Source organism: Eutrigla gurnardus (genome assembly GCF_963514095.1).
Source record: "Eutrigla gurnardus genome assembly, chromosome: 8".
NCBI classification, from domain to species: Eukaryota; Metazoa; Chordata; class Actinopteri; order Perciformes; family Triglidae; genus Eutrigla; species Eutrigla gurnardus.
The window spans coordinates 22,922,932-22,943,027 of NC_139922.1; the positions used below are offsets into that span (position 1 = coordinate 22,922,932).

The 20,096-nt window shown below is 41.2% G+C and overlaps 3 protein-coding genes across 3 annotated transcripts; all 3 read left to right on the forward strand.

Moving 5' to 3' along the window:
* Positions 1 to 270: 270 nt before the first annotated feature.
* Positions 271 to 3,303, forward strand: srxn1 (sulfiredoxin 1 homolog). The gene is made up of 2 exons (XM_084015029.1): positions 271 to 520; positions 973 to 3,303. Exons 1-2 carry the CDS (start codon positions 296 to 298, stop codon positions 1,180 to 1,182), a joined length of 435 nt encoding a protein of 144 aa, XP_083871155.1. The 5' UTR covers positions 271 to 295; the 3' UTR covers positions 1,183 to 3,303.
* Positions 3,304 to 6,938: 3,635 nt separating this feature from the next.
* Positions 6,939 to 8,347, forward strand: tcf15 (transcription factor 15). The gene is made up of 2 exons (XM_084015022.1): positions 6,939 to 7,612; positions 7,990 to 8,347. The coding sequence occupies exons 1-2, from the start codon at positions 7,136 to 7,138 to the stop codon at positions 8,050 to 8,052; spliced, it is 540 nt and encodes a 179-aa protein (XP_083871148.1). The 5' UTR covers positions 6,939 to 7,135; the 3' UTR covers positions 8,053 to 8,347.
* A 6,307-nt stretch (positions 8,348 to 14,654) lies between these two features.
* On the forward strand, positions 14,655 to 18,250 carry LOC311016966 (uncharacterized protein). Its single transcript, XM_084015020.1, has 5 exons — positions 14,655 to 14,793; positions 14,931 to 15,056; positions 15,144 to 15,360; positions 15,994 to 16,160; positions 17,225 to 18,250. The coding sequence occupies exons 1-5, from the start codon at positions 14,767 to 14,769 to the stop codon at positions 17,276 to 17,278; spliced, it is 591 nt and encodes a 196-aa protein (XP_083871146.1). The 5' UTR covers positions 14,655 to 14,766; the 3' UTR covers positions 17,279 to 18,250.
* Positions 18,251 to 20,096: the final 1,846 nt, after the last annotated feature.

The window sequence follows — 20,096 nt, forward strand, 5'->3', positions numbered from 1 at the left end:
CGGCAGTGTTGCTAGGCCTACCGTCTCTTAATATGACAACTAAAGGCAGTCTAACAACATTTATCCTGAATGCCAACGAAACAAAAATGGCGAAGTTTTACTTTAAATGTACTCGTATTAAGTACTTTTAATTACACAATGTAAAGTTAGTTCAAACCGACCAGAGGGGGCGCTGTGACGTATATTTGTAATTGACAGCGCGGGAGGACCAATGAAAAGCCGTCTAGCTGCCACGCACTACGTAAACAAGCTAGCAACCAGGAAGTGAAGGAACGGTCACAGACTCAATGGGGAAATGTTTCGGTTAATGCACGGAGCTAAAACAACTCGGGTGAAACTGTCGGTTTTATCCCGTAGAAACATGTCGGGAACTCCGACTCGGTGTGATATGAAGCCCAACAGGTCGATTCACTCGGACAGCGTCGAGGAGGTTCATAACGTCCCGATACACGTCATTATCAGGCCGATTCCTCCGGTGCTGGATGAGCTGAAAGTTCAGGGTCTGATGGACACACTGAAGGTAACGGTATTATATCTGCACTGTGCCATCATAGCTGTGTGTACCTGGGAATTTGAAGGTACCACATTAAAAATGTCCTGGCGTGCAACACTGGAATTATCTCCCCAATGTAAAATCACTTTAATTTAACGTTCATGTACATATTTGTGCTTAAACAACATTATCTCCTTAAATCCTCTTAAATTAATATGTATGGGAATGTAGAGAGTTTATATTGACATTAAATTAGATTTCATTCAGTGGTTTCTTACATAGTTTGTATTTTTAAATGATGATGCAATATGTAAAATCATGAGGCGACTCGCTCATACTGTTTCCCCTCTTCATCATTACAGTATAATGTATCATTTATTTTAAGTAATAATATAGCAAACTTTTTTTTCAGGAATGCTTGTGTAATTTCTGCTCCATACTTCCTGTATGAATTAATGATCACTTTGCTTTTCCTTCAGGAGAGAGCCGACACCAGTGTTGTTCCCCCCATCGACGTGCTCTGGATCAAAGGCAGAGAGGGGGGAGATTACTACTACTCTTTTGGAGGCTGTCACAGGTTTGCTGCGTATCAGAGGCTGAACATGACGACCATCCCAGCCAAACTCATCAAATCAAACATCTCGGACCTCAGCACCTACTTGGGGGCTTCGACGCCTGATCTGCGGTGACGCTATTGCAGCTTTTTGAGAGACTTTGCTCAGGTGGCTCTCACACACACACACACACACACACACACACACACACACACACACACACACACACACACACACACACACACACACACACACAGTTAAGACCCTTTCCGTTGCAGCTGGTGACTGCAGAGCCAAGGACTGACCAGCAGGGGGAAATGTAACTCTTCAATTACACACATGGCATTTCCTATTTGAAACCATTGGAATTAAATTTTAAGGGTGGGTCTGTGTAAATTTGTGTTTTTGTAAATTATACATTGTTACCAAGTTGCTTGTCTGTCATTTAATAGCTTTATCCTTCAAACACAAATTGTGCTAACACATCTAAAAAGGCATTTGAATTGTGTATATTACAGCACCATCTTGCCATTTCTCTTTGTACAGCAAATGCAGAAACGACATTAGTAAGTGGATAGGATGGTTACACATTTTGAGGCCTTTTTCACAGCAGACATTTTGACTTGTCATAGTAAGAAAAGCACAAGTGTCAACATTAAAGTTGCCACGGCAGAGTGACGGTGAGCCAGCATGCACGGTGCCAGGACCCTGAAACTGAAGCAGCTTAATTGCATTTAGCCGTCATTACTTTTATTATTCACACCTGTGCCTTTCCGACTGTGACATGTCAAAATGTGTTCGGTGGAGGGAAAAAAAAGGCATTTTGAATCCACCCGTGGCTTTCCTTCAAGTGCTAATTTTCGAACTCCTTCTGTTGAGTTCTGAGAAAAAATGCAAATGTTTTCACGCATTCAAGTTATTTTAGTCTGAAATCATATGAAAATGTCCCTGTAGTCAAAGTGGCACTAGTGATAATTTTAGAAAGCATTATGTACTATGTAATAATTACATAGGACCAAATGTTACAACAAAATGTTGTTAAATCCCATGCTCAGTCAACTTTGATTGTTATGTTTCAGAGAGCATGAGAAGAATGTAACAGGGCTGATAGAGCTTTGCAAGAGGAGTTGTTTTTTATGAGAACATCAGGCTGATGACATCTTGTGTCAAAATACAAGATGTTGTCAAATATTGCCGCACCTTCTCCCTGTCATCAGTCTTTCTTACTCGTTATTTCTGGATCCGTCATGTAACCTTCCAGGCTTGCGTCTGTCATCCAAGTCTGTTCATATGGAAACCCATCTAAACCAAAGCCTCTCTCACCTATTTATATATAATAATGTATGTGTTTCCTGACTAACGGTTTCATACTATAGTTCTTGATGCTTTAAGTACAAATGCATAACATGCATAGTAGTCTTTCACCCTCCCCCAAAAACATACAAAAACAACAGTGATAATAGTTTTGTTGTGATGAATAGTGTTTGTTTGTTGTTGGTACCGACCCTCCTTACTAAATCAAGTCATTTCCCCTGCTCCTCTGTCTGGGAGGAAGGAACTGTAAGCAAGCACAATCATGTTAGTAACCTATACATCACAGGGCACCGCGCAGAGACGAGGCCTTTCCGACATCAACACCTTCACAATGCAAGCCAAGAGCTGCTTGATGGTCTCCCTTTGTGGCCATCGAGGAAATGAAGGGAGACCTCTGGGCGGCTTTTACCGACCGGCCCCGCAGGACTCTAAACTTCTCCTCTGAAATCGTCGCGTGTGAGAGGACTTCCTGTGGCTCGCTCACTGTCTGGAAGTAACCGTATCCTCAAAGGGATTGTGACACGCAACACTGGTATGAAAAAAATATATTGCACCTGTTGCGTCGGGGAGCGGTTACCATGGGTGGTTCTGTACGCTTTATCTTTGGGGATTTAAATGGATCAAGGGGGTTTAGGGGACTAAGAAACGGAAGTGTTTTGTGGCCATTTTCACAAATGGATTGTAGCCGTGTCAAGTCTGATACTTTTTTTTTTTTTTTGCTGTAGTATTGCTCTGATGACTGACAGATTAAGTTGCGGTCGCTACCACTTGTGGTGTGTTTACAAGAGATCTGGTAATGCTTTCTTGATGCTCTGAACAGGGTTTGATTTTCTCTGGTTTCTAGTTTCTCTCCTGCAACGTCACAACGGAACAAATTGTTGTAGCCAAGAACGATATGACTAATAAAGCAACAATATTTAAACAGAGCTGAGTGATATTAAAATAGATTATTTTTTTCTTCTTTTGTGCAATAAAAGTTCCAAAACATTTCCCCGTTGTTTCTGTTTTATTAGACGACCCTCTGGTGGCTGAGAGACTCCAAGCAGCAACTTAGTTTGTGCATGATGTGGACGAGATATAGATTTTTGAAATTACAAGTGCTGAAAAGGATCCCTTTTGGTGATACACAGAGGAGTGATCACCCCTCTACCTCTCACTACAACATCTCCAGTGACGCTATTCTTACTTTTGGCATCCCACCAAATTTCATAGCCTACAGGATGTCTCATGGTCTTGTATCTCTTCCACATAGTGACATACAATGTTATATTTTTTACTGTAACCAGGTTGAAATCAAAGGGGTGTGGATTAAAACAGAAGAATCTTAACATTTTTACAAGCCTGCCTTTTCACTCTTATATATTTTTTTATTATGACAGATTTCTCTTGGGATTTATTGTTTTAATGGTGATAAACTCTGATGGAAAGAGTTCTTCCGCCTGTCTTCTAATCCAGTGGCAAAATAAAACAACCTTACAGGACCGTACTCATCTGGTTTGGCTCTCGTGTGGAGTCTACATTTAAAATATAGCAACAACAAAAAAATAGATCTCTGGTTAGCCAGCTCTCCCATTTGTTCCACGAGGCATTAAAACTAATTCCTCTTGAAAGAGTCGAGGCATTTGAGGCGATGGTGACTTCTCACAGCTTCCTATCCGGAATTCCCTCAGACTACCGGTGGCTGCAGGCGTGTAATTTGCGCCAGATTTGCAATGCCGTGTCCACCCTCTGACCTCACCACTGTTTGCTCCATGCAGTGGAGGATGTATTCAGATCCTTTACTTCAGTAAAAGTACTAACAAAAAAAAACATTCCAATGCAAGTAAAACTGTATGTATTACCAGCAAATATTACTTAAAGTATTTAAAGTCCAATGTGACTTTTATACTCTTAATAAACTATTATATATTATTATTCCTCATGCATTTATGTAGTTTTGTAAAGGATTAGATTCTGAAATTTATTGTGGGTAGAAATATAAAGTGGCACGAGAAGAAAACACTCAAGTAAAGTACCTCAAATTTGGGGATTTGTCAGAGGTCGTTGATGTGTCCTTGCCTCTACCTCGACACAACATTAGCACAACATTTTTCTGCAACACCGGACCGTAATAGACGGGGTAGACAAACCTCCCAAGAACTACAGTGAGACATCTGTGGATTGTCTCCCAGCCTGTGTTGCAATCAGCCTCAAGAGCATTTGCTTCCACCGCTGACATACATCACTAAAACATGGTTCAGATTTAATCATGACCTTTTTTTTTTATCAAAGTCTTCTCAATTCCCTCAAACAGCTGGGCGCTGTCGTTTCTGAGCGAACGTAACTGAAACGGGAGTAACTTTTGGTAACCGTGGTAACCCTAACAACGGAGACTGTATTTGCAAGTCTATGGTTATTTTTCATCTTTTGAGTTGATTTCTTTGATGGCAAGAAACGTCCAGAATATCACCAGACCTGTTCTTTCAAAGCGCTGTAAGGGACATCATTAGCCGGCTCTCTTGGCTCGGAGATGTAAACAAGCGTGTCAGCAGCAGAGGGAAGCTGGAGAATGGAAAGTCGCTTCCTTATTAACGCGTTTCCATTTTGTCTCTGCGAATCAACACACACACCCATTAGTGAGTGAGACAGCGGCTCGTCCACGTCCAGCGGCTGGCCTTTTGGGTTTTTCTTCAATGGGTGCTCACATCTTTGATTAGTTTGAATTTGCTAATTTAACACTATTGGTGGAATATAACTAAGTATATTTAATTTGACATACTTGTGTCTGAGTTGAGCATTTACATTTTACGTAGCACCACTTCATTAAGTCTTCATTAAGGGAAATGCCACTACATGTCATTTTCAATTATTCTTTTTAATTAAGTACATTTGCTTTTTGATAATAATTTGATGATGATAAGAATTCTGTACTTTTACTTAAGTAGCATTTTGAATTCAGGACTTTTACTTGTAATGGAGTATTTTAAGACTATGATATTTCTACTTTTACTTCAGCAAAGCATCTGAGTACTTCTTGAATTCAGTGGTGTGGAGTATATTGAACAGTTGTTGAGATATTTCACTATAAGCCAAACGTGAACCTAACAGTGGTGCTAGGGAGACAGGCAGGGGATCACTCCAGTCATTGGCATTCATCCTCTGGGGGGCATGAATGTCCGTACCAAATTCCACAACAATCCATCTTGTAAAGTGAAGGACGGACGAGCAACAGTGGAGAGATGGCAAACCCTCGTCGGGACAGGGCTGTGGATCTCGGAGATCCCTGAAGCACGACGACACGGGACTCGGTGGGTGGCAAAGCCAACACGCCGTCGCCTCATCAGCCAGATAAATGGATGAACGTTCCCTGTTCCATGAAAGAAGAGAGTTCTTCTAAGAACGTTTGTTTTTAGTGCCAAGTCAACACGCTCACACATGCAAACTGTTTCACACGCCCCACAAAGACACACAAGAAATTCACAGCAAGTCTTCATGGTTCTGTGTAATGTGAAATGATTACTGCATCATATCAGATATCGCGACAATTTAAAATAGGCTTATGTTTCTTTCAGAGATCTTTTTTAAATTTTTTATTAACTTGTATCAAGTTAAATCTGTCATTCCAGGATCATATGTTACACTTACACTTAACTTTTCACTGTAGGCCTTCTAAATATGTGCCAAGCCTGTTTGTTCTATAGCCATGCATGGTTGAATATTAAGCCAGCCTTTGTTCAAAATATTCCATTTAAAGAATTTCTTACATTTGACTCAAAAACGTCCATTGGAATTTGGCAAGACAAACAGAATTTACATACCTTTTTCCAAACAACCTGCACAATTATATGTAGATGTCGCTTAAATTGACATTTTGTGAAGATATGATGTTTATTTTGGTCTTGTAGTTCAGCAGCCAACAAAAACAAACTCCAGTGGCCGGCTGCACCATAAACATGTCAGTTTTCACTAACTGAATTTATTAAACTTGGAAAAAATAACTGAAAAGCAAACTTTACTCCCTTGATGCCGTTAACACTGTACTTAAGAACAATTATGAGGTACTAATACTTTACTTGAGTACATTTCTTTGGCAGATCTTGTTACTTTCTGTTCTATTACTATGTATTCGAAAGCTATAGTTCAATATAGTTACTTTGCTGATCATGAATTCACATAGAAAACATTTGATGAGTTTATTAAAAAAAATGCATTTACAGTATAAAGCACTATATTACATAAGTAGTTCATATTATTGAGTTGGTATGATAATAAGTAGGCTATTTATCATATTTTTACACCACTGAATTCAGGTATAGCTTACTGATGTTGTGTTTTGCAATAGTTTTGTTTAATTACATTGGCTTGAAAAGTGAAAAAGGATTAATAATATTGCAGAAAATATTTCTGCAGGCAGTCATAGTGTGTCTGATTCACTTTGTTTTTTAATGTATCGCTTTAACATGCGTGTACAATTATGGTGTGTTTGTGATTTGACATATTTATGATGGGTTATTATTTGTGAGTCCACTTGAGATGTTACTATAACACCGCGCGCTGCTGGCAGCTCCTCCCATCCAGCTATAAGAGCCCAGCTGACCAGGTACTCCGCGTCCATCCCCAAAACAAGCCAGTCCAAACTGACTCGTGGAAAGTCGGTCAAGCTTTATTTTTAAATCGCAGATGGGTAAACGCAGCCTTTGTGCCACACTGAGATGCAGGATTGGCGCCTGAGCTTGTTCTCGGTCTTATCTAACAGAGGATTTGGAGCCGAACCGGAACTCGGAACTTTTGAAAGATGACTTTCGCCATGCTGCGGCCCGTGGCGACGCACTTGATCTACTCCGACTTCACCATCACGTCCGAGGACGATGAAAACCGCAGCGAAAGCGACGGCAGCTCGGAGCAAAGCTACTGCGACTCCAGCGAAAAGCGAAGGCGGATTGCTCGCACGCTGGAAGCAGAGTCCCCGGTGGTCGTGAAACAGAGGAGCGCGGCGAACGCCAGGGAGAGAGGCAGGACCCAGAGCGTCAACGGCGCGTTCACGGCTCTTCGGACTCTCATACCCACCGAGCCAGTGGACAGAAAGCTCTCCAAGATCGAGACTCTCCGACTGGCGTCCAGCTACATCTCCCATCTGGCCAACGTGCTTCTTCTCGGGGACGGCGGCGCCGATGGACAGCCGTGCCTCGGCGCGGTTCATGCGCAAGGAGAGAGCGGGGCGCAGCAGCCGCGGACCATCTGCACCTTCTGTTTGAGCAACCAGAGAAAAGGGGTAGGTGCTGTTTGTTTCTCTCTATTCGTATTCAAATCAATTGAAAGTTCAGTTCATCCTAAATACAGAATGTGTGCGTAAAATGCACTTTTACGCACTTGTTGTTGCCTTATTGGCGCTTGCTGTAAAGTCTTCATGCAGATAGATGTGTTTACAACATAATAATATAATGATATATAACATAATAAAAAGCTTCCTCTTGCATTTGGAAATGAATGTGACACCAAAAAGTTGCTGATGTGTAGAAAATAAATGATCATTATATTTTATGTTTATGTCCCTAAAAATGACAATTGCTTCTGATGCAGTTAAGTGAACTCTTGTGGAAACTTTATGACTAAAACGGTTCTCTCCTCTTTTTTTTTTTTTTTTATCAGATAAAGGATGGCAAAGACTGTTTAAAGATGCGAGGGATGGGTCAGCTGCGAATGAGACGCTGATTGAAGACCAGTGAACTAGCAACCTGAAAATCCTCAAAGACTTTCTCAGGGAAGAGTCGAAGCTGGTGTTACATAGCGCTCTCACACACGCACACACACACACACACACACACACACAAACACACACACACACGCACACACATGCTGGATCAAATGATGGAACCACACAAGAGACTATTTATACTTGACTGAGAAATTTAAGCATAAGCCTTTCAAAGATGCCGTGCATTTGTTTGAAACTTATGAGTTTTTGTCCCTCCCAACCCCACCCCCCCAAAAAGTTTTAAATAAAATATATTTTTATCAAAATAATAGCAGTTGCTTTTCTTGATTCCCAGGTTTGTCTCGTGACCGCAAGAAACTGACCTGTCAAAAAAATATTTCAGATTGTGGTAATGGTTCAGGACACGGATGTAAAACGAATCGCATGAAGAGAATATTGATCAAATTGGCAAAAAGTAAAAATGGAACATGTTTAATTCTGGGACCTATGCTATGTTGAGACCTTCTCTGTTTAAAGCTGGGTGTAGTTTTAAGGAAAAATCCTTTATCATATGGCAAGAAGCTCAACTGCAGATTGGAAAATTACATAAATGACAAAATTAACAACTTAATTTCTAAGAAGAAACTTACAATTTAGTTGTCTGACACCTAAATGCTCACTTAACAAACTGTATTTCAACTCCATTCACACATATCTATTTCTTAAGGATCACTTAGTGGTGTAAAATATCTTTCACGTCTTTAAGGAAAGTTGTCTCTCGCGCACACACGTCCATTGTTTCCAGTCTTGTTACTAGGTTGCTGTTTATGAAGCCTGCAGAGCCTCAGCAAAGGTTCAAGGTTTCTGGTGTCAATGACTGGTGTATTTTTTTTCCAGATCTCACGATTGGTGTTTTTTTTTAAGTCTGTTATCGATTAGTCACGGCAAATAGTAGCCCACACTCTGCTCGGAGCCCCCCAACACAGCTGTTGGTATGTCAGAGGGATAAATCACTGCTGTGGGCCCGACGGGCAGGGAGAGATGGGGTGAGAGGGCAGAGGTCACGGTGGAGCACAGAAGTGGAACCCTGCTGATGTGTAATCATGGAAGAATGACGGTAATAAAATGCTGCTCTTCATCCTTTCTGTGAATTCATATTAGTGGATTAGCTCACACGTTCCTCAGGCTCTTACTATCACTATAGACGTGACTGATACTCTCTTATTTTGGTAGCTTGCTACTTTTATATTCTTTCAGTTTAGCGCAGAGACGATTCTGACCTCTTTCACTGCGAAACGTTTCATAACAGCAATGCAGCTGCTTAGCAAACGCAGCCCAGTCTCTGCGGGCCTCTCTCTGTCTTCTTCAGTCTGTAAAAGACAGCGTAGTGATCGGTCCAACAGGCGGACACACAGACAGCTGAGCCTGAGTTCCTGTCTGGCATCGCTTTGAGTCGCGCTGCAAACTCGCTCCTCAAAATGGCAGAGGGAGGCGGTGACGAAGGAGGCCACGTGGAAAGGGAATTTTTAAAGGCAGCTAAAGGTGCATGCTGAGGGTCCGAGTCACCCCCCTCACATCCCCACCTGCCCCGTCAGGCTAATTGGAATTTGCTGTGCTAAGTCCTCCTTGCTCAGGGCCCCGGGGCCTCCTCAAATGGCTCCCCGAGGCTTCCCCCCGGCAGGAAGACGTCACGGAGGCACAGGAAGGGAAAACAACGCACTGCGACCTCTCTGAGGAACTCTCTGTGCGGCGGGCTTTGGGTCAGTGCCAGTCTTGACTTCATCCGGCGCTGGGACCCAGATGTACGTCTCTCCCGTGGTGCTTTTCACCGTGAGCGAACCAAACGGTGATTGTTCAACCAATTCGGAAGTGGTTGTTATTTTTTTCAATTTCTTTTTTCAAAGGTGACAGGTAACAAATTGATGGCAGAGGCCATCAGAGGAGATGAGGGAGAAATAAGGTCAGTGTGGATGTGTTTAACATGTCTGACAGGCGAAGATCCACCTGGGGAACACTGCAAAAGGTTTACTGCTTCGCTTTGGTGAGTTTTTCCCCCTCTTCCTCGGACGCTCGCGTCTCTTAATCCCACAAGACATTTTGTGCAGGAAGAATTTCAGCGGAGATGAAATGAAGCCAGACGGCGGTTCCTCCTCCTGCTGCCAGTTTTATGACGCGAGATGAGAAATGACCCTGATAGTCTATTGTTTTGAGGGGGAAAAGAAAATGAAAACAGCAAAAGCAACACTTGTCACTTCTCTTGCATTATTTTTGTTGCTAAGTTATGTCTTTGAGGGATGAAGCCTGAACTCTAGGATTTTAGTTTTGATGCCGGACGGACGTGAACCGTCTCTGTGACACTAAAAATCACCCAGTGTTATAACCTTATTATTCCACATTTGAGTTATTTATCCAAAACTAAAATATTAAGTAGTATTAAGTATGACCTGCTGGTTCATAATGTGATGAAAGGATACACATAACAATGTGTACTTAGTACAGTTTTTAGGGTATATTTCCATTTTAAACTTCTAGTAATGTAATGTCTAATGTTTTCAAAACGTGTCTTATTTATGTTGCCATTGAGACGCTCGGTGCTTTATTGGATGTTCCAGATTACAGCTGGGCGTCCTTGTGTTTAAATTTGCAGAGTTATTTGAGCATAAATGTAGAAGAAACTGTTATAATGTAAAATCTCAGCATGCTCATGTTGATTGATTAACAGATACTGATATAAAAAACAAATAGCAGTCTTGTTGAGCAACGTCTCCATGAAAACATCTCTACATAGAACCACAAATCACCGCTCTGACTGTTCAAATGTGTTCCTGCCTTTGCTGCTCCAAAGCTGAAATAGACAATCCAGGAACGGGAAGGATGTAAAGCTTTTTTTTTCTTCTCTCTCTCGACATCATCTGGGAGTGCAGTCCTGATTCCCAGATGGGTGCTTACCGTCAGCATTTTGTAGTCTTGCCAAAGAGCTCTTGTTAGGAACAACCCTGCACATGGTAATATTTTAATAGCTTCTAGTCTCACAGGCTGTTTCAGCATGTTTCAAACCCTCCCTGGCTGGGGAGATGGCCCCTCGCTCCACCTGCATGTCAAAGATATTAATGGTTCTGAGTCACTTTGTGGCTCAGGACTCTGATTCCTCGCTTCCGATTTTACTCAACATGACCACTTTTGCTGGAGGAGGAGGACGTGGACGTCTGTCTGCCCGACAGTCAGCTGAGCCGCTGCGGGGGAGAAAAGCCTGTCTAAGGAGGCGGCTCTGTCTCCTCAAACATACAAGGACAATTGTTTTCAAGTGCCAAAGAGTTTGGCAAGGCCTTCAGACAGGGGGAGGATGATGGAGGGCTGTACAGTGAATAGGATGGGCGGGTGAGGGGAGCTGGTAAGAGGAAATCCCAGAGAAGAAATTATGGAACAATACCGATCTCCATAACACGGCTCTGTTCTGCTGCAGGCTCGGACAGTCCGTCTCCAGCACTCAGCAGCCTGCCAAAGCCCAGAGGCAGAGGGGAGAATCCAGTAATATGGACTGAAAGGCTTCTTTTTTTTTGCTTTCTTAAAACAACAGGCAGAGTGATGAAGCTCTGCAGGCTCCCAAAGACATGAATCACTTCAGCCAATACGTTCATATTCAAGTACAGAACAAGTATATGTGACGAGTCACGTGACCAATGAGTCATGTGACCGTCATGACAAGAATATACGTGACACAATAAATCAACGTTTGGGTGGGAGATAGATCGGGATGCTCTCAGCACTGTTAGCACTGATAGCAGGTTGAGTTGCAAGCAGCCGGCTCAGCTGTCGGAATGTTGAGACGCGCGTGTGGAGGCATGGGCATCATTGTCAAGGTGGCAGCGTTGAGTGAAATCATCAGCTTTCTTTGTCAGACATTTTTCATAACAAATCTGTTCGTCTCTTTAAAGGAATTAAGGAGTGACATCTTCAAGTACAGGTCTTAAAAAACAAGGTGCAACAAATAAAGAGCTCAAGATAGAAGCTGAATCTTACAAATCACAGTGTAAAAGTGAACTACCAAATAACCTGACAACTGAGACACGAAAGACAATAAAATGAAGGAACGCTGTTCCTGTATATCAGGGTAGCAGAGCTGGATAGGAGCGAGCTGATGCTACACTATGACTGGCCGGTCTGTGTTTGAGGGGCGGGACCTAGCAAAGGCACAATTGTCCCATTGTATTTTTATTAGGTTTATGTTTTAAGTTTTTTATGCTTCCTTGCTGCTGAAATAATTTCCTCTCATGAGACAATAAAGATCTAATAGAACCGGACTGAACTCAGATTAATTTGATTTCCCTTTAAAGTTTTGGTTTTGGATTAAAAACAACTAGAATGATCTCAAAATATCACCTCTAAGCCTCTCCGGCACTGAAGCACTGGTCACCGTTAGGCTCCATCAAAGAGCTATATATCTGTCAAACCCCAGTAAACATGCACAGTCTTCATGGGAAAGTCTCCGTGTACAGGACCTGTGGGAGAGACGGCGGAACCATTGGGACGTTTCATTTCAGCAAACAGAGGATTTCCTCAATCAGAGGCCACAGAGTGTGCGGCGAACAACCTCGCTGACAGAAACATGGAGACCCACGCTAGCAGCTGGGCGTGCTAACAACCTCTGGGATTAACCGTGGCGTGCAACACCCTTTAACTGCAGCACTGAGTGTACATGCATGGCACACAATACATGCACATGCAAATGTAACCTCCAGAGAATCACAACTTTGATAAGTGAGAACTTCCCTCATCACCACACTGTTTCCTTTTAACACACAGTTATAGGCCTAGGAACATCTGCAGTGAGAGATTTTTTATCTTAAATGTGTAGCGCGTCATGCTTTTGTACTACATATTCCTAATGCCGCGGTCACTCCCTGTCATAAATCTAAAACGGCTCACAGCTGCAGCTACCGGTGTCCAATAGGAAGCGGCCGGAGAAAAAAAATCCTCACTCCCACTGAAGTTCTGCGTGAACGTCGCCGAGTGTCTGCGTCCCTTGCGCTCGCCGTGCCAGCTGCTGCTGATTGAGGCATTGTTTAATACAGATGGTGGAATCCGAAGACCTCACTCTTCCTTTTTCCATAAAGCCAGTCTGCTATTAATAACCATATATCGACCTCCTTTGTCAACAAGAGCGACACATACAAATAATATGCTTGAAGGGAGACAATGGGGAGTTCCCTGCCATGACAACAACAGGATGAGCCAGACTCATAAGCGTGTGTGTGTGTGTGTGTGTGTGTGTGTGTGTGTGTGTGTGTGTGTGTGTGTGTGTGTGTGTGTGTGTGTGATTGATGTGAGCTGTAAATATGTAAGGCATTCAGTCTCTTGGAGAAACATCTCACTGACCAACTTTTAGCAAATCTAGATAATTTGTCAGTATCAGACTCAACTCTTCCTCTAAACCATGGGGAACAAATGTATTTCTTTCAAATATAGAGAACCTTTTAAAGCCGTCATTGTCAAAAAAAATATGCATGTGTTGACCAGCCATCCGGACGAGTAAGTAAGCTTCAATCGTTGAAATTAAAACTATTAGCAGCATAAATAATGACTGGTAGTTATATGTTTACAGTTTAATGAATGTCTGAGCGAAATATGACTTTTCACACCTCAAGTCTGGACGTTCACAACAACTAACAGCACAAATTGTATAAACCGTTTTTTTTTTTTTTTTAATGCATTGACCATTAAACCACTGGATGTCAGCAAAATCAAGTTTTTTTTAATGTAGTATTTGTTATGAACACAAGCAGGAACTGAACACAGGACATGGGCTGTGGTGTTCTTTTATCGTGGAGGAGGATCTGGATGAGAAGCTGGCAGGGGATCCGGGAATCCGGTGGCAGAAGGAAAGAATGGAGATAATGGAGGACTCGTGTGAGCGTGGAATGAGGTGGTAGCTTGGACACTATGGGCAAACAGCCAGGGAGGCAAGCGGGAAGACAGGCAACTAGTGACACAGGTTAGTCGCACAAAGATAAGTGTGTTACCATGATCGGGGTAGATACTACAAGCAGATGAGAGCCAGGTGGGCAGACTGGGAGAGGTGATGAGCCTGATAGCAAACAGGTGTGCATGATGAGCAGAGCCAGGTGAACGAGGATGGGAAACCATGACAACACAAACACACACACACACACACCTCAGCATGCATGCACACACTAACAGTATATTACTTCCATCAGATCTAAGAAACAGATTTTAAACAGTCAAAAAGATGTCCTGACTTTTATTCTCTAATATGGCTCCCAAAACACTACGATTTAATGTAACTTAGATCCTCTTTTAAACCCCACACTTTTAATGCAGCCCTCCTGTTATAATTTGAACCCAAGCTGAGAGAAACATGATGACTTTAGCCACTAAATAAATTGGTGGAGGCGCCCTTTTAAATTTCTCTCTGAGCTGCCTTGCTGGAGAAAATAAAACAAAAACTACAACAACAACAAAAAAACTTCCTCTTGGGTGGGTGTTAAGGAAGTGAACCAAATTCTTTGTCCTATAAAAAAAAAAACCCCTCCATGAATATGAGTTATAGTAATAGTGTAATGATGCACTGCTCTCAAGCGCCACATGGTAGTGTGTTTTCTCAGGCAGCGGATGCCCCTAATAATACAGCTCAGTTCACAGGAAACTGTGACTACATTTCAAGTGAAGTGAGGAAGAAAACTTAAAGCGCAGTTACAGATGTGGTGTGAAACATGTCACAGGAGGTGTCTTGTATTCTGGTGAGTTGAGTCTGACTGTTATATATTTGTAAGATTCAAGCAGTTATCATTTTATTCGTGTTTTATTGACCATTACCTTCACAACACGACCAAAGGTCGCTCTGTTTATTGATGCTGTTGTGGTTTCATTATTTCAGCTGCTGTTGCTGCACACAACCCAGAGTTGGCCAGAAACATATGCAAACTGCTATGAAGATGTTCCAGTGATGTGTCCAGGTCTTGACATTACCATCACTGAATACACCTCTGTGGCTTGGTACAAAGTCAGTTAAATCCTTTCATCGTCGTTCCTTTCGGTGTTTCAGTGACTTTCATTTAATCTGACTTTTTTTTTTTTTTTTTTTTAACAGGTTCACAACCAGCAGAAACTTGGCATCGTCAGGAAGGGTAAAGATGACGATATGCAGTACTACAACTTCAGTCGTTCACTCAAACCCAGTTTCGGAGAGAGACACAGTCTGCTGCTCCCCAGGGTGACGCCTGAAGACTCGGGCACCTACGAATGTGAAATCAGTGCAAATATAGGGGGTCAAAATCAGAATCTCAAAGTCGAGCTGAGAGTTCACGGTAAGCTATGCTTTAATTTCCATTCCCACCACACTTACATATGGATACACGAGTCAATTAGAGCCATACGCATGGTCATAATGGCCCAAATGTTTGAATGTGATAGGAATAGAGGCTTAATACACTAATGCTCAAAAATCAAGAGTGTGTTGGAGGTTTTTGATTACAGCTTTTGAAGAAAATTGAGAACTTTATGAATATAAATGTGAATGAATTTATATGGTTGACAAACAAACCAATATTATTTACTTTAGTTTAGGACCAAAACTTGTCTGCTTTAACCTCATTTTTGCATCTGCAGTCATAGATTGTGCCAAGCCACATCAAAAAGCAGGAAACCCCCCCTTTAAATACATTCCCCTCCTCAAACACACTCAATATTTTCCTTTCCACTGTGACAGTTAGGCTTCTCCCGTATACCATTAAACCCCATATACCATACTCATATCTACCATTGATTTCTGAAAATGTCATCCAACTAGCAAATGTAACCTCCACTCGATAAAACAATTTCTGTTTCATTTAAAAACATAATTTCAGTGTAAAAATGTTGTGAAATTGTTTGTTACATTTTTTGAAGAAATTATCTTCTTCTTCTCTATTTCATATACTGATTTTTTGGTCTAAAAATAGAGTGTGTGACCCAGGCTGACCCAACAACAATGACAACCGTGTTGAACATGACGCACCCCGACCAGCTCTGCCACAAACAAGTGAAGGACCTGCCGGTCAAATGGAGCATAATAGGCTACGTGGTCGTGGGCCTTGCCAAAATTATCTTATCTCTCATCAGCATTTGGGTAAATAAACTCTATTTATCTATATACATTGTATGATTTGATACAGGTTTTGAAGCAACATGGTTAAGTTGGATTATAGATGAATACGGTAATTAAAATCAAAAGAAATGAGAATGTGTAATGAAAGAAGAATTGGTGAAAAGGAGGTGTACGGGGAAAATATTTTTATTTTTGCATTACAACTGTATAATAATGGTTTGAAACAACCCTCTGTAGAAGCATGTCATTTTAATTATATGGGGCCTAAAATGGAGCCTTGAGGAACACCACAAGAGAAACGTTTGCACGACTATCTTGCCAATATGAAGCTAATCGATCCTGAACAAGTTGTTTTTGTGCATGAACCTAACGAAACCATTTTGTTGTCAAATCATAAAAACAGATGTATTTGTCATCAGTGATTTCTAAAGGTCTTGGAGGGCACAGACAATAGATGATGCCCTGATGATGGATCAGATCATCTTTTACGTGGCGTTCTAGAGGGCAAATGGCACATTTTTGTTAATCAGTTTGGAAGACATGTTGGTCAAAGTATTGATTCAGCTGTATGTTTATTATTGAGGCTACTTCCTATTGAGACATGTTTCTAATGTTTACAAGATTGTCACAAGCTAGACCTCGATAAACGCATAGGTAAATGAATTCCTCTCTGACAGTGGTAACAAAAACTGCATTATTATCTTTGTAAACGTAGAATTTCTGGCTGAGCTGCTGCATCGGATTGCATTAGATCATGTGGGTGCACACAATGAAGTGGCCAAGGAGGGTTATTTTTAAAATTAAAGACACATTATCAGATGTGTAATCACAATTACGTTGGCTAATTCCACCTGACAATGAAAATCATGCAGCATTAATGGTGGATTTCCTGTTGATGAGTAATGCTGCTTGCTTCTTGTTTGTGGACAGTTCGTAGGCGAGCTGACTTCTGCTCTGAGGCTTCATTTCCTCTAAGAGTCGCCCATCTCCACCTTTAGGGATTTTTTCAAACATGCATTGTAGGGTGCCTTCTTTCCGTTTGAACAATTCACTGAATTGATCTGTCTCTTTTTATGGTCTTTCAGGTTATTCAAACCTTTCGTTCGAGGTCTGCAAGACGACGACAGAATAAGTGGTGAAGCTGACCTGTTAGATAACGCACAAAACATTTAAATCAGCAATTAAAAGGGATTTATTTACTTATTTATTCTACTTTACTTTGTTTACAGGGATATTTCTGTATTTTTCCAAGTGAAGCTTCCTCAGATTGTAAAGAAAAAGTGTCCATGTGCTCAAACAAACCACATTTTGCCCCGTTTTATGATATAGGTCAACTCAACCAGAATAGTTCGTTAGAACTAAACAGGAACAAACAGGAGAAACAAAAACCGCCAACCACACACTGCTACAGGTGTAAAGAACATATTTTGTAGTACCTGATAGTTGGTATTGAAATTGCAATGATCAGCTGATTATTCATGTTTTTAACTGTACATTTTTTAATTATGATGAAATTCAGCAACTGTGTCACCCACAGCATGTTATACTTTATACACCAGGATATGTTATTTTAATAAGCATTTTTAACATCTCACAGTCAGTTTCAGCTTTTTTATTTGTTGGCTGAAGCCCTCTTGAGCCGAGTGCAGTTCCTGTTTAAGAAGTGAAAGTGCAGCATGTCGAGATGCTGTTTTCATGCTCTCCAGTCTGTGCTGCCTACCCCCTGTTGGGGGTGTAAATAAATCCAGCAGCTTTTATCATGCAGAGACCTGCGGTAAAACCCAGCAATCATCACAGCGAGGGAGTGAGCATCTGAGTTCTCCTCCTGGCTTACAAAGTCAAACAAATACAGGAAAGGCATTACATTGATTGCATCTTTTTGAAACTATTGATCTGAGATCATAAAAGAGGCCAGAGGCGCTGAGAGCAGCTCAGCAGGCACAGAGCGGAGGAAAAATGTGCTCAGGTCACCACCTACTGGCACATCCGCAGACAACACCACCACAGTCAGACAGGGTCAAACATCAAGTGAAACTTCAAGATGAAAAAAGAACTGTTTAAAAAACTATAAATGTATTAATCAAATGTTCTTTTTTATTGCATCACATTAAAATAAATTATTGAAAAAATAATTCTTATTCTTATTCTGTCTTTTCATTTAATTTCAAAATGGAAACCATTTTTTTTTTGTCACATTTACTCACTTCTTCCAACCTCTTTTAACATTTTAAAGAAACATAAAAACAACGAGGATATCACACATTGATATGTGAACAAGACTCATTTCAAAATGAATTTGATTGAACTTGATGTTTTGAGAGCAAGGATGTGACGATATGACAGAACTTGTCTTTGGATGTTGCGTGGCTCCTTGTTTCTTACAGGATTCGCAGATTTTGTTTAGAACTTGTCCCTCCTCCTCTTCATCACGAGACATGTCCCATTCAGTCCTGACACTTTAAGTGAGGACATTTAAAGCTGCAGCAACGGGGCATTTAAGCAGAACAAAAAGTGTTTCCTCATTCCTTCATTGAGTTTCAGGTTCCGGTCTCATTCTGGTAATCATGAGGTGACATCGTATAAAGAACAACAAGTCTGCATAGAGAGGAGGTCGGAGGTGATGCGGGGGTCGAAAACACCAGACTTTCACAAAGGAGATCACTATTAGTGTCCCATATGAAACATGGCGTCACCATTGATGTTCCTTTCACACAACTTTCCGTACTGAAGTATCACCACTTCCATACTTATTTTGACCCACACTAGCGGTGTAGAGATATAGTGCAGGTGGTCGGGGGGCCCATAGAGAGAGCAGGCTCACTATCAACGTATTGGGAAAAGGCCTGGCCTTTGCAAGTGATCCAGATTGCTACCTCATAAATTATAAACCATGTTAGAATAAGAACTCAAATCTACATGATTGCCATTTTCTATATAGCCCACGAAAAGTCAAACCCATTCCTGTCATGGTTCTCTTTTTCTATAATAATTATTTAGTTATTATAATAACTAAACGATATACTTATTCTACATAAACTATAAAACTATAAATAAACTACTGAATTAAATGAATAATTTATTATTTTCTTTGGTGTTGTCATATACAGATATCCTTTAATGATTGCTGGATAATATGTATTGTATGTTGATGTCCAATGTCAATTTGATATTTGATCATATGACGAGAAGATGGTGTGTGTGTGTGTGTGTGCATGCATGTGTGTGTGTGTGTGTGTGTGTGTGTGTGTGTGTGTGTTTGTGTGTGTGTGTGCATGCATGTGTGTGTACTAACTTCAAAACTGCTCACAATCCACCGACCCAAACGTTGACTTATTTGTTGCGTAACCAGCGTATCCTCATGCAACGGTTCGTATGATATCTAGGGTCGATCTCAGTCGACATAGATGACACACAGTGAGACAATAAGACATCAATCAACACTCTCCGTGATTGTGTCACCTGGTGACAAACCTCTTTTAGGCATCTGTTTACTTTTCTTAAACGTCAAACACTTTTTAAAACTCCTTATCATCCTCCCTTCCTTATGATTTTCCTCATGAAAGTGGTGCTTTGAATTAAAGCTTATAATCCTCCTGTTGTTCCAGGATTTTACCAAAGAACAAATTCCTGAACTGACCCACCGTTTTTCTTTAGCGTACTGTGAAGAATCTCAGAACCGTCGCATGTGCAGCTAAAATCATTCTTGTTTTGACCTCAGAGATTATAATGAAAGTTAATAATCTCCTTGACCTTTGACAAGCACCACCTTTTTTCACCACCTTTACGGATTCTCATTGTCCATAGAGACGAGTTGGAACAAGCGACGTGTCACGCATTTGGCATGAGACACATGCATTTCAACCTCACATGTCAAATCGCCACACCTAGTATTTCTCACACAGAGACATTTCCAGGGAAACTTATTAACCCCACCAATTATTATTGTTTTAATTCATT

What these genes read in the sequence shown, in the direction of transcription:
- tcf15 (XM_084015022.1), top strand. Translation starts at nt 7,136, where the DNA reads ATGACTTTCGCCATGCTGCGGCCCGTGGCGACGCACTTGATCTACTCC. An exon ending in TGAGCAACCAGAGAAAAGGG is followed by an intron (nt 7,613 to 7,989) that starts GTAGGTGCTGTT and finishes TTTTTTTATCAG; the next exon opens with ATAAAGGATGGCAAAGACTG.
- LOC311016966 (XM_084015020.1), top strand. Translation starts at nt 14,767, where the DNA reads ATGTCACAGGAGGTGTCTTGTATTCTG. An exon ending in AGGAGGTGTCTTGTATTCTG is followed by an intron (nt 14,794 to 14,930) that starts GTGAGTTGAGTC and finishes TCATTATTTCAG; the next exon opens with CTGCTGTTGCTGCACACAAC. An exon ending in AGTCGAGCTGAGAGTTCACG is followed by an intron (nt 15,361 to 15,993) that starts GTAAGCTATGCT and finishes GTCTAAAAATAG; the next exon opens with AGTGTGTGACCCAGGCTGAC.
- srxn1 (XM_084015029.1), top strand. Translation starts at nt 296, where the DNA reads ATGTTTCGGTTAATGCACGGAGCTAAAACAACTCGGGTGAAACTGTCG. An exon ending in GTCTGATGGACACACTGAAG is followed by an intron (nt 521 to 972) that starts GTAACGGTATTA and finishes CTTTTCCTTCAG; the next exon opens with GAGAGAGCCGACACCAGTGT.